General features: G+C 35.7%; 1 protein-coding gene across 10 annotated transcripts in view; it reads right to left on the bottom strand.

Moving 5' to 3' along the window:
- Positions 1-14,337, bottom strand: part of SSBP2 (single stranded DNA binding protein 2) — a 299,130-nt gene that overhangs the window by 22,053 nt on the left and 262,740 nt on the right. For all 10 annotated transcript variants that reach the window (XM_033409061.2, XM_033409062.2, XM_033409059.2 and 7 more), the window contains 3 exons: positions 12,830-12,878; positions 2,871-2,906; positions 839-893 (listed from right to left, as the gene is read on the bottom strand). In XM_033409061.2, coding sequence (XP_033264952.1) covers positions 839-893; positions 2,871-2,906; positions 12,830-12,878 — 140 coding nt within the window. The remainder of the gene's footprint in view (positions 1-838; positions 894-2,870; positions 2,907-12,829; positions 12,879-14,337) is intronic.

Below are 14,337 nucleotides of genomic sequence, written 5' to 3'. Positions count from 1 at the left end.
TTTAGTCCATAAAATATTAATTAAAAATATCACTAAAATTGGATTAGGCATGAAGGTTGTTTCTATTATTTTGCTATTGGCTATAACAAATGAGCATCATTCTACATGATTCTTGGATTGTACCTCCAATCATTTATAGTAGTAGGATTATAGTGTCAAGTGGTATGAGCTTTTTCACGGCTCTTGCTACATGTTGCCAGGAGCTTTCTAGGAGGGCTGTGCTACCATCAGAGGCCTCAAGACACATTTAATAGTTTGTATTAAAGTCTCAAAGGAAAGAGATATTTAAAATAACTACATGATTCCAGGAATATTAAAGTATTTTGGTTTAAAAGGTTAAAAAACTTTCCCCACTACATAGTGGGTTAGCTAACTAATAAATACCTATAGACGTGTAGGATAAATGATATTGTAAGCATGTCCACATCTATCTTAGATGCTAGATATGGTGGGTCTGATTTGCTGTATTAAACCTAATGGATCCATGTATTTCATGTGTTACTTATGCAGAATATTTCTTAAGTTGTGAGGTTTGGATCTTTTCCACAGTCTCAAGCAAACTTTTAGTCAGATAAATTATTGGGCAATTCATACAGATTAACACAGTTTTCATTCTGATTAAATCTATTACGTACACAACAGGAGTTTTCTAAATGCTTAAACTAACTGGACAATAGTTACTTAAGAACACTATTTCTTCCTACTTGCTACCTCTACTCAACTTGTGAAACCACCAATGAGGTAAAGAATACTACTAACTTTCTTTCATAACAATTTCTGTATTTTGTGATTTTACTCTAAGGATCAAATGCCCACGTGGCTAGTTCGATTACAATACCTGCTGGACTAGGCATGATGGGTGTTCCTGGTGGCCCTCCACCTCCTGGAGGACCCTAAATAATTACACAAAATTTCAGTAAAAATAAGGCACGGCATTAAACAATATAAGGAAAAACAGAAGTTAGACTTTATAATAATCCAGTTTGAAAACAGCAGAGGAAATACATTTTCTCCATAATTTATTTTCTTTGAATGCACAATCATTTCAATGTTTTGCAAAATATAATTTAGCTTAAATATGTTGAGATTGTTTTGACAAGTTTCCAAAAACAATGAGCCTGTAACGCTGATTTATGATTCATGGCTTAATGACATCAGGTATAAGGAGGTTAAGGAGAAACCATTTAATAAGGCCTTTACAAATCCCATACAATAGAAATCATTCATGTGTATCTGTGATTTAGCTTACTGTAATTTTCTTACATTTTGTATCACTGGTTTTTATAGGCAACTGAAAATCAAAAGATATTCATATGTTTAAAAAAATACATTGATGCTGTTTCTTCTGCCAGCATCAACTGCAACACTTCTGATGCACTGTTCCTTCAGCTATCACATCAACTAGAAATGAGAGGTAATGCTGACTGATGAGAGGGTTTCTAAGGCTGTAGGTACACAATCAGTTTGAAATGGATGTTAGGTGACTCAAATTAATTCAGTTATTTCATGCAACCAAAATGAATAATTCAGGCAATGAGTTTTAGAATGTCCAGACTTACAGTAGTCAGATTAACTATTAAGTGGCTAAATTTTTGCTTCATTTGGAGTGCACAGACATAGCCCACTAATTATTTCAAATAATATATGTATTGCTATTTATTAAACAGCTTAAATTTACTTTCAATTAAGTCTATAATTTCATAAAACTATATATATCAAGACTATTTTTAATTGACTTTAAGAAAAAATAGGTTTTACTCAAACTTTTGCCCTGTTGTGTCCTCTCCCGTTGCGGAGCACAGGCTCCGGACGCGCAGGCTCAGCGGCCGTGGCTCACGGGCCTAGCTGCTCTGCAGCATGTGGGATCTTCCTGGACCGGGGCACGAACCCGTGTCCCCTGCATTGGCAGGCGGACTCTCAACCACTGCGCCACCAGGGAAGCCCTACTCAAACTTTTTTACTTTCATAGAGATTGTGCAAAAAGTTAGACTTGCTTAGCTTGTATAGCTTAAAGGGATACTGAGCACTAAGTTCACAGGTCCAAAACAGCGTGTGCTCTTCGCTATGGTCACAGAACAGTTTCCATGGAGGGTAAAATGCGCGTTGATCTTCTTCCTAAGTGCTCCTTTTTTCCTACTTTGGTTAACCACCACCTCTGAAAAGTTCTTTAGGAAAGATTCTTCTTTTTACCGTTTTACCCTTGCTACTCTGTTAGGCATTTCCCTCTAAATATTATAAACAAATTATCTTTTATGATGGCCTTGAGATACAGCAAGGATGTAATGTGATGATGGTTAAAAGGTCATTTGCAAGTTCAAGAGGTCATGTAAAACCTGCTAATTTGACGAATGTAAATAATTGGAAATTTTTAACATGTACTAAGTGATAAGAAGAAGAGTAAGTGGTCTCGGTTTCTAAGAATGAAAACTAGCCCTCCGTCCCCAAATTACTAGTCATTATTCTGCTATCTAATTCTCTTTGTGATTGGGAGAAAGTTTAATGTCTTCTTAGACTTTGTGTATGGGAAGTGGGGTGGGGAGGGAGTGTAGATTATTCTGAAGAACTGCAAATTCAAGCATATCATTGCATAACTGGGATGGCTTTCTTCATGATTGGACAGTGTATTGCAGTGGTTTACAGAAACCTGCTGAAGTAAAACACAGTACTCAGGGCAATTTTGGCCAGATTGATAACTGTTTCACTAATGAACATCAACACTGAGGTTGGCAGACGAAACAACTCAATACACATCAGATGTTCATTTCTTGGCCAACACACAGGGGCTCTTCTTAACATCTGGACAACTATTTCATTGCCCAAATAGAACATAACATCAATTCTTATGAGCAAACAAACCCAAATGTACTTACTACATAATTCCCAGGAGATGCTGAGGAGTATGGTATCTGGAACATGAACAGGACAAAAAATATACATATTTTGATTCATGTGGCAGTATGCAGACTGACCTAAAATGAATCTATTTTCTAACATTTGTCAAGGTTTAAAATTTATCACAAAGGATAAAGGCATTTATATATGTCTGAGTGCTAGAAAACTGAATAAAATGCAGAATTATCTTGATTTACAAAAAAGAGAGGATTTTAGTCAAGAGAAATTTAGATAGAATTACAGCTTCAAGTTATATTGATTTCAGGGCAGTTGTACTCACTGCTTGATACAATGACACTTATTTTGTAATTAAAAAGATATATATTTGTGCAGCTAAAAACCAGAAACCAGAATTTTTCAAATTAGTAGCCTTTACAGATGCAATTTCTAATTTATGTGCCTTCTGGGATACATTATTTTTTTTAAAGACAGGTTTCAGGCTACTATATTCATGCAGTAGTCAATACTTGATATATAAACCTCATTTTTCCCCCCTTTCCTTTCTAATTAGCTTCTAGAAAACAATATAATGAATGCAAAAGATTTTGTTAATGTAAGTCTCCGAAGACTACTAATTTGTGGGGATCAGATATGGGTAACATATTCCCTCTTTCCCTTCAAATCAAGCTCCTAACTAAGCTCTTTTCTAGAGATTAGAAGGTATTAATACGACATTGCTGTGATAATTTAAGAAATGAAAACTGGAAAACATATATTTAAAAATAACCCCTTAACTGTGGATATTAATAGAGAAGTTAAATCCAAATATTCTTTTTTCACACAAGCTCACTAGCTTACATCCTTCTGCACATCCAGAAGAGATATTTTTGCCTTATTCTGAAAAAAGCCAGTAAATTACTGTCTTCTTGGAGTAGGACAGCCAGGGCCAAAATAGGACCTTAAGAGTGGTGAAAAGATTATAATGCCTGTACCTAAATGTTCCCTCCACCCCAACTCCTTCCTGATAATTAAACATAAATAATATGAAATGATAAAGTAAGCAGAAAGAAATACAACAAAGTTATGGTTTTCCTTTGATTTTAAGATTGAGTTATTTGAAAGCTCTCTCCTCATTGTTTGGTGTCCTCGCTTTGCCTTAAGCACAGACCACAGGTGTCTGAGCCTCTGGTTGGTCCACCTGTGGGGAAACTCAGCACTGCAGGTGGCCATTACCGGAGTGTCCAGTATCACTAGTGATAATGATCACTTCTATGAGTATGCGGATCCCTGTGGCAGTAGACATTTACTCGACTTGGTGAATGAAGATAGCTTTGCTCTCTAGGGTCCTCTGCAGTTCATGATCTACTATCTATCCTCTGCTTATTATTTTAAACATGTGCACCTGCCCTCTCCAAATCACCAACTTATCTGTTGGCTCCAGCTTTCATCTCCTTACAGCTTTAGCACCTGGCTCATGTTCTTCTGCTTCTATTGCCTACCGTCACCCTTAAGCAACTTCAAGATATGATCTAACCACTCTTTAGATCTTTGGAATTTACACTCACTGTCTTTCCTTTCCTTTCCAATATACCCCCCTTTTCCATTTCTGAGCACGAATACATCCTAAAAGGTTTTGCACAGAGATCTAAACAACTTTCCTGACTGACATTTTTCTTGTTCCTCATGGCACTCACAAATAACATTCTATATTCCAACCAGAATCTTATCCCATCACAATTCCTCTTTAATTTTGGCTTACCCTCACTGTTTCTACCTCATAGTCTTTGTTGCCCTCATTAAGAGAAAGGAGGATTTGGGCTCCTACCCCTAGCACTTTATGGAACCTGCATTCTTGTAAATTACATCAGCATCTGCCAGCCTAGCCTGAGAAACAAAATATGACAATGTAGGTAGAAGTACTGTGTGGGTATAGAAGACGTTATTTGAGCTGGGCAGCTAGGACTTAGAGAGGGTGGGGGTCCATTAGAAAGACAAAGAGAAGGATCAGCATTTGAAAAAGAAATGTGAAAGTACACAGTTTATTAGGGAAATGGTATATGTAATTTTACACAGTTGTTGCAGTGTGGGATGTATAGGGGATTGTGGTAGATGATGAGGCTATATGGTCAGACTGAATTTATGCTGTTGGAAATAGGGAGTCACAGGCTTTAGAGAGACATGTTCAAATTTATGTTTTAGTAAGATAACTCTAGAGGCATTATGGAACATGAATACAATTTAGGAGACCATTGCAAAAAGTCTAGGCAAGAGATGGTAAAAAGTGTTCTAGGCAGGGCTGATCAAGACAAGTAGGAGTAAGAGAATTTGACAGACTATTCACAGATGTACTCTGCTTGATGACAAACTGGGTATGGTGGACAAGGGAAGGGAGAAGTTAAGGTGATTCTGAGGTTTCCAACTTGCTGACTGGGTGGATGATGGTGCTACTAATTTATATATAGGGAATTTAGGAAGTGGGGGACAAGTTTGGGGAATACCTGACATGTCGAATTGGAAAGCACTAATAGACACTGAGTTAGATCTGATCAACAGATATTTGGAAACAGAGGTCTGGAACTCATTGGAGATAGGACTAGAGATAAAGCTTCAATTGAATAAATTTCCATTTTGTGCTGGGCACGAGACTTTAATCTAGGATTTGATTAGATTTAGTGATAGTTGAAAATGTTAAAATGAAAAAAAAAAAGCCCAAGATTGGAATTAAAGAACATTACTAGTTAAGAAAGGGCGGATAATGTGACTGGAGGAAAATCAGGAGAAAATATCTCATAAAAAGTCAAGCAAGTTAGACTTTCAAGAAGCAAGGAGTTGGGGCAGCTTGGCTAGGAAATGCCTAAACTGGGCTTATTTTTGAGCTCTGTCAGGCTCAAGTCTTTCAACCTTTCTGTGACACATCTAAGAATAAATAATAAAAAGGAATATGCTAGTACAAATATGGAAAAAAACACATTATTTAAATGAAGAAAAGAAATGAAGAGACATTTAAACAAAACCAAGGTATCAAATATTTCAAAGGTCAGGTATGATGAGGACAGAAAATAAGTCATTATTTTTGGTTGGTAAGTAGAAGGTCACTAGTAACCTTCAGAATAGTACTTTTCATGGGAATTGAAACAGTTGAGAAGTCAATTCAATCAATCTTCGTCCATCACCTGTTATATTTCAGGCACTGCACTACCACATAGTAATGAAATGGAAAAGAGGATCAAGGAATTCACTGTCCAGGAGAATGGTAGTGAGGGATTCAATGTGTGAGAGACACTGGATGGTGGTTTGAGACTGAGGAAGGGTTGAGAGAAGTTTTCTATCAGTTGCCCCCTCCCAACTCTAGAGGAGTGAAAGACTGGGGGTTTTAAGGTTGTCTTGGGATTTTGTTCATTGGCACAGTGTTAGGGAAAGTTCCAGCCAATGGAAAGGGATTGATGAAAACTCCTTTAGAAAATGAATGAGCAAGATATGTAGAGACATCAAGACATGGAATAAAAAGAACAGATAAAACAGTTAGCGTTGAGAACATTTCTGAGACAAGCGGAAAGAAAAACGATTAAAGGTCTTATAATATTGGAGGTAAGGGTAGAATTTGAAGAAATTTGAGTCTAATGGTGTTTTGGTTTTTTTCCTCTATAAAATATGAGACAAGTTTAGCTAATGGAGAAGGGGCCAAAGATAAGAAGTGCAGGAAAGGCAGGCGACTAAAGAAGAGTTAAAAAAAATTGCTGGTCACACACATCAGTGAGGACTCAGCAGAGGTTGAAGGTTATATATTTAAATTATAACACATTATGTTATAATGTTCAAAGACTTGAAATCACCTTCAACTTCTTCACTTTCTTTATCCTCAAGTCCAACAAGTCACCAGGTATTTTTGATTCTATGTGAGACATATATCTCGGCCATCCTTTCTCCACTGCTTTTACCTTAGCCTCTGACAACATTTTATAAGGTCTGTTACTGTACTCTACTAATATTGTTTCCCTATGTGTCCATTTTATATACTATCTTCCTAAAACATAGCTCTGTTCCACACAGATGATAATTACAGATTTCTCAGCATTCAGAACCCTGAACACATCATGGTCCCATTTTTCTTTTTCCAGCTTTGCCTTCCAAATCTATGTTCCCAGCCACTAAGAATCTAATAATTTTTTCTCACACATTGCCTGCATTTCCCTTTCTCTTTACTTTTGTCCAGGCCTTTCTGCACCTCTAGTGACCAGATTCTTCCCAATGTAATTAATCTCATCCCTCCACCCCTCTCCCATATGCTACACAAAATAACCATTAATATGAAATGAAAGATGAAAATGCAGATGTAGAAGATAAGCAAGACCAGAGAGGTAGAAGATCAGAATCATAGAACAAGAATCTCTTATTTGACAGATGATAAAATTAAGGGCCATATGTATTGTCTGGTTAAGCTAGACAGAAAATTCAAGAGCTGTGACAACAATCCAAATATTCTGAAATATTCTGACTCCTAATATCCATGACTGGTGCTGTGGTAGGGGGAACAGCAGAATAACAAGAAGTTTTTTGGCTTCATTAAAAAAAAGATTAGCTAAGTAGCTTTATATTTTAGCTAAGTAGCTTTCGTCAACTGTGAATTTCAAAACTACCTTAAAAGCACTGAAATTCAGTTCACCAGAAATCGCAAGGGGAACATTATCTGTGTTGAAAATATTCTATTATTTTGTAATGCTCTTTAAAAAAAATGAGCATCTATTTGTACAGGGCAGAGCCTATTTGGAGTAAAATATTTCTATTTCTCTTAGGCTTAATCATTGTAGTAGATCCTCATTTTTCCTTAAAGGGGTTTTCTCTTCTATCTGTCCAGCTAGTGAGTTGATGAATACAATGCTATACTGAACGTTTGTTGTTTCTGCCTATCCCCTCTTTTGCCAACAATTCCTTGAATTCTCTTTGAACCATACCTCCCTTATTTTTCCATGTGGTTCGGGTGGGGCTCAGGAAGTGGGTGTGTGACCTAGGCCTGGCCCATAGAGCATTGTACATAACTGGTTCATGAATGAGTCTATGTACCCAAGCTAAGTGAATCCAGTTCAGTTAGTTATTCCCAATACCTGTGCTTAACTGATAGAGTTGCGCTCTTTTGTACTCAACAGGGAGCTGTGAGGATATAAATCTGGAGCTTCACAGGGCCTTCTTGCCAGATGAGTGGAACAAAGGTAAGCAATGAATAGAGGCAGTGTCTGATGATGTTATTTGAATACTTGGAACCAAATGTACCCCAAAGCAAATTTATATTTGGACTTTTCAGATACACGATCCAGTAATATTCTCTTTCAATATGAGCCTAGTTTGGTTAGTTTTCTATACCTTGTAATCAAAAGTGTCTGCAGACAAAGCTAATTAAGATATTTTTGATAAAAGTGCTTGCTACTTAATGATTAGAACTTGCTTTATAGTTCAACCCAAATGCACAGTTCTTTGTGAAAAACATAAAAAAGAAAAAAAATGGTTGGTAGACTTGTAAATAAGCTTCCAAGTAAGAACCTGAGGCCAGTACTGTAATGCTCAGAGTGAAGGAAGTTAAAAGTAAAAAATCGTACTCTTATTTTGAATTAAAAACATAAATTTGTCCTTAAAAATGTTTCTCCTGCTGCCATGCAAAACAGTGCCAAAAACATTTTTGATCAAAACACTTGTATATGACAAAACTATGTAAAGATAAAGATTAAGCAGATAAATAAATGTATTGTGGATAATGGTTGGTAGATTTCTCACTTTCAGAGAAGTGAAGTATAAACCTGGAAAGCAGAAAGTCTAGAATGAACTCTGTTGTACTGAATTGAAGTTGAAGCACCAGTGTGCACTTACGGGGTTTTAAAAAAATTTTATTGGATAAAAGTTGATTTACAATGTTGTGTTAGTTTCAGGTGTACAGCAAAGTGATTCAGTTATACATATACATAGATTCATTCTTTTTCAGATTCTTTTCTGATACAGGTTATCACAGAATATTGAGTAGAGTTCCCTGTGCTATACAGTAGATCCTTGTTGATTATCCATTTTATATATAGTAGTGTGTATATTTTAATCCCAAGCTCCTTATTTATCCCTCCCCTCCACGTTTCCCCTTTGGTAACCATAAGTTTGTTTTCGATATCCGTGAGTCTGTTTCTGTTTGTAAATAAGTTCATTTGTATTATTTTTTAAAAATCAGATTCCACATATGAGTTATATCATATGATATTTGTCTTTGTCTGACTTACTTCACTTAGTATGATAATCTCTAGGTCCATCCATGTTGCTGCAAATGGCATTATTTCATTCTTTTTTATGGCTGAGTAATATTCCATTGTATATATGTACCACATCTTCTTTTATCCATTCATCTGTTGATGGAAATTTAGGTTGCTTCCATGTCTTAGCTATTGTAAATGGTGCTGCAGTGTGCACTCATGGTTTTAATATGTAGAGATACAGAAAGATATAGATGTGTGTGTGTGTGTGTGTGTGTGTGTATACATACATCTGTATCCTAGTTCTGTTGGTTGAGAGGGTTAGAAGCTAGATTACTCCAATGGGTTCTAAATACCACTCTCCACTAAAAGGAACCAGGGACCCTTAAAAAATGGCTGTTTCCAAGGCTAAGACTGGGAAAATATGAGCTTCAAAATGCTCAAAGAATAATGGGGTCATGTCAAAAGGACAAATGATCCAACCTGAAAGGGTTTTAACTGGACAAATCTGAAATGATTTTAGTATTAAAAAAACCTATTGGACAAGGTAAGAATCCACGAGTACCTTGGATTACATGAATGATTGGAGAAGAAAGAAAATCTCTTATAGTAGAAAGTCAACTAATAAGTGGAGAAGGAAAGACAGAATTAGAAAGTAGACATTCAGCAACCAACACAGCAAAAAAACGATTCAGGCGAGATTCATCAATGGATACTAAAAGTAGCAGATTAAAGTAGGATCTTTATGATAGTGTCAAAGTATGTCTTCACAGGTTGAAAATTACAAAGGGAAAAATAGTAATTTAACAAGCTAGGAGAAACCTAACAAGCATCATCTAACTAAGTGATCAAAGTTAACATCACAAGTAATAGATAAATCACCATCATATGCCCCCTGAAATGATGCACTGAGCAAATCACAAAATTACTTCTGTGGATTCCTGCCAAATATATATAGCATGAATCTAATCATGAGGAACCATCAGCCAAGACCAACTTATGGGACATTCTACAAAATAACTGGCTTGCAGTCAACAAAACTCCAAGTTTACAAAAGACAAAAGTTAAGGGACCTGTTCCAGGTTAAAGGAGACAAAGAGACATGCCAGATGAGTGCAGCAAGTGAACTGGGATTTTCTTTTGTTACAAAGGATATTGTTGGGGCAACTGGTGAAATCAAAATAAGGTGTACAGCTTAGAAAATGGATTACATCAATATTAATTTTTAAATTTTGATCCTTATACTATGGTTATGAAAGATGTCTTTGTTTTTAGGAAACACAAAGTATTTAAAAGAAAAAAAAGTATATAAAACATATTTGGAAACAACAAAAACAAAACAGCCAGCCACTTTAATGTGCTGCTCTGAGGAGCCAGAGGCTTACTGTATTGATACCAAATGAAAAGTATTTGTAATTTTAAATATGGACAAAAAGTCAAAAGAACTTGGAATTCAAAATAATACAGATAAATTGTCACTACAACATAATCAATGGTGTTTAGGGGAAAAGAATCTCTCTTTAATACTTTTGCTTTGCTTCATGTAAGCCTTATGTTTTTGCTAGAAAGTCATCAGTTGTCTTTGGTTTTTTTCTTCTCATAATCTATCATATTCAGAGGAATGCTTTTCCTTTCTGTGCTCAGGATGATGACTCCTTTCTTTTTCCAAAGAGAAAAGTATAGGTGTTCCTTCACAACTTTTCCCTATTCAAATTCTTTGGGGGGAAGTGTACCCATATGTGGTATATATTAACAGAAGGGACTGCTTTCAACTTGATTATGTGCCTACATGTGTGCTGGCCAAATGCCCATTTCACAGTGGTTGTTCAGTAGTTTGATATGCACAGCTCCTTCCCTAATGCCTAGTGTTTCTCAGGGTCTAAAATAATGCAGAGCTGCTGCCCTGATACAGTACATTCTCCTATCCACGTGCTCGGCTCTGTGAAATCCCCAAGAGTTGTTTAGGTATCTAAAAACTAAAAATGATCAGAAAGCATAACTCTCTCCTCATCTCTGCCTCTACCTAATACTCTTCACTTGGATAACATACCCGCTAGGTGCAATGCACCACCTTTAGTATCATATCCTGCCCACCTTCCTCGGTGGCTTTTGGAGGATAGTATCTCCAGATAAGTGTACAAAAGGAGGTCCTGCAGGAGGTGGGCAGTGGAGGGGATGGCTGGCTGAGCTGGCAATGAGGAAGGAGAGAGGGTCCTCTTGCTTGTAGGCAGGAAGGCTTACTAGCTAAGGTGGGTCGTCGATTGTGCTTTTTAACCCAGTTTCATCAGACATGTAGATAACAGAAATTCTTTCCAGATTCTGACAATAAGAAGATTTGAAGAGTTTTCACTGTTATTAAAAAATTGTTTTTCTGCACCTTTATAGGTATTTTAATGGGGAGTTCAAAGAAAGTATCTTGAGCTGCTAGTTAGATGCCTTTTAAAAGTGAAATCTTGAAATCTGAAAGGCATATATAACAAGAGGCAAATAGAAATGTGAACTAGTCAAAAGTACATAAGCAGACTAAAAGAAATTTGGAGGAGAAAAGATAGTCATATTACAACATAATCAGGTAAAATGGTATCTTAGAAGATTTGTTGAACTTAAATAGTGAACTGAAGACCCAAACGGAAGCAGCAACATCACACTCTCCACCCCAAACAATATTATTTAATTAGCAACTGTAATAGCTATTGAAACTAAGAGACAGGCAGATAATATAAAGTAAATGTTTTCTCTAAAAAAATGACAGTTACTTAATTGAGAAGAAAGTGATTTCTGCTTTAGAATAGCAATGGATTTAGGATGATTCTTTCTATACCACCCACACTTCACTTTAAATTTTCTTTAAGTTTAAATTAACATTAAACATTGAATCAGTTTCATGTTTATTTAGCATTAAGGCCACTGCTAGTCAGTGAAGGTACCTCTGCATATTAGCAAAAGGCATCCCTTCTGGGCAGAATCCATAGACTTCACAAGTGGAAAACAGCTATATTTCAGCCTCCTTTTGACTCCCTAGACTCAGGCATCTTTGTGCAGTGCACATACTACACAAATGTACAGAGCAGAGCTCTCTCGCAGATTGAAGAACTCAAGGTTTCAAAAGTCAAGAAAAAAATCTCCAGGGTCATTAAATTTAAAATCATATCGATATTAATTTTAAGATTGAAAGCTTCATTTTTAACCTGTGCCTATATTTGTGACATTAATAAGAGACAAAAATATTTACGCAGTCAAATCATGGCCACAAAACTTGTAAGGAAAATTCCCATGATGTCAGATACATAGATACAAGTGTAAGGATGGCAGTTTAGCCCACAGGCAAAAGGTAAATGTGTACTTCCTTCTTGGGGCAGCGAGAGAGCAAATAGGTATAACCAGAATAGCAAATATAATAATAATAACTGAGATTGATTTTATTTGGCAACTTAGTAATTATTATAGTTATTTGAGAAGGTGAATTCATTATATGATAAATTTTATGATAAATGTAGGCTACCGTAGAGTATCCTTAAATCACACTACTCCTCTATTTGTGAGGGCCTGGTTATCTACATAGAATGCATGTTTACATTAGACCTTGAAGTGAAAAAAATCACATAATTTCAAAAGTTATACATATTTTTCTAAAAACATAAAAATTTATTTTTTGAATGATTTCTTAAAAAAAAAGGTTAATATAACCAATTGCAGGGCTTTCAAAAGCAACAGATTTTTGTTGTTAAATGCTACAAAGTGCAAAGAAAATGAAAAAAAATACATATACTCACTGAGTTGGCATTTGTTGGGTTTGGCCAAGGTCTACCACCACCAGGACCCCTGTAAGACAAAATGACAAATGAAATTTTAACTGATGCTCTGAATGTTTCACAGTAAGCAATAACATCATAAAATACAAACATTTATAATTCAGTTACCATGCAGTTCTAGTCCAGCACTGAAATTACTCTTTATATTTTCTCAGCTTTTTTATTTCTAAAATCCAAAAATTTTATCATTCCCCCAAACAGCTTTCACTGTTTTACAGCTGTTTTAAACAGCTTCATCACTAATTATGAGATAAATATAAAAGATAATTGTGACAATAATAAGTGCTGCATGTATCATTCAAAATGAAAATGAAATTATTTGTGAAATATCATTATACATAAAATGATTGCTCTTAAGCTACAAATGAATAAATGTACATAGTAGGTATCTAAATTTGCCTCCTCTTCAGAAAATTGCATAGAATATCATGTTACTTTATACATCTATATATCAATCTATCTTTCGGTGCTGGTGATGATTTGGTTACTATTAAACAAGGGAAACACATTTCTTGTTTTCATAATTGTAGTTCAAGATAGTGGCCAGGGTAAATCTTGGGGAAAAATAGGAGGTAATCTATGCTAATGTATGTCAATATATTACTTCATGTTAGGGCGAGGGAGAATGTTCCCTATTCTATAGCTTAAAAGGACATAAAGCTTTTAAAACAAAATTAATGCCTAATTAAATTAAAAACATCTCTTGTCCATTTGCTTTTTAGTATTAAGTGTACCTGAATATATACTGCCTGATGAAAAGTAGACTACTGTCAGCAGGTCTTCTCTAATTAGAGTCACTCAAAATTCCCCTTTTCCCTCTAATCTCAATGAAAACACTGTGACATTTTTTAATTTAAAAAAAGTCCCCTGATTCTTATTCTAGGGACCTTAAACCTAAAGTTCTAAATGCTAGGTAGAGGCTGTCCAAGTTAGCTATATTACCCATGTTTGCTTGGAATATTTAGAACTGTTCTGGGTATTATTTTGGGGTTCCCCAGGAATGTAAACAGCAGGGAAGGGCATGAAAAATTGTGTCCTAGGCTCTATTAGGATGCCCAAGTGCAAGTCCCCTTTTGACCAGAACGGACTTGGTCAAAGTATCATGCATAGGGAGAAGGTGAGGGGCACGTGTATTGTCTCTGGAAATAGTTCCTCTCTAGGATAATGATGAGGACTTTACAATCAGTTACTGGAACACTTTGGAAAGGTGATTTTACATAGAGGATTCAGTGTCTTAATGGACAGAAACTGAGGTAAAGCATAGGATATACGCTGATCAAGTAAAACACTTGACTTGTTTGACGTTAAATAAAACACAGTAAAGAAATTGGAAAATATTTATCTTAAAACAACATAAAAATATACTATATATCCAAATCATGGGAAAAATTTGTATGCAACAACATGCAGACAATCTCATATTTTGAAATATTATGTTTAAACAAGGACTGTATGAATAAGAGATATTA

Source organism: Orcinus orca, chromosome 3 (genome assembly GCF_937001465.1).
Source record: "Orcinus orca chromosome 3, mOrcOrc1.1, whole genome shotgun sequence".
NCBI classification, from domain to species: domain Eukaryota; kingdom Metazoa; phylum Chordata; class Mammalia; order Artiodactyla; family Delphinidae; genus Orcinus; species Orcinus orca.
The sequence above is the reverse complement of the archived record's forward strand: the minus strand, read 5'-3'. Positions and strand labels throughout refer to the sequence as shown.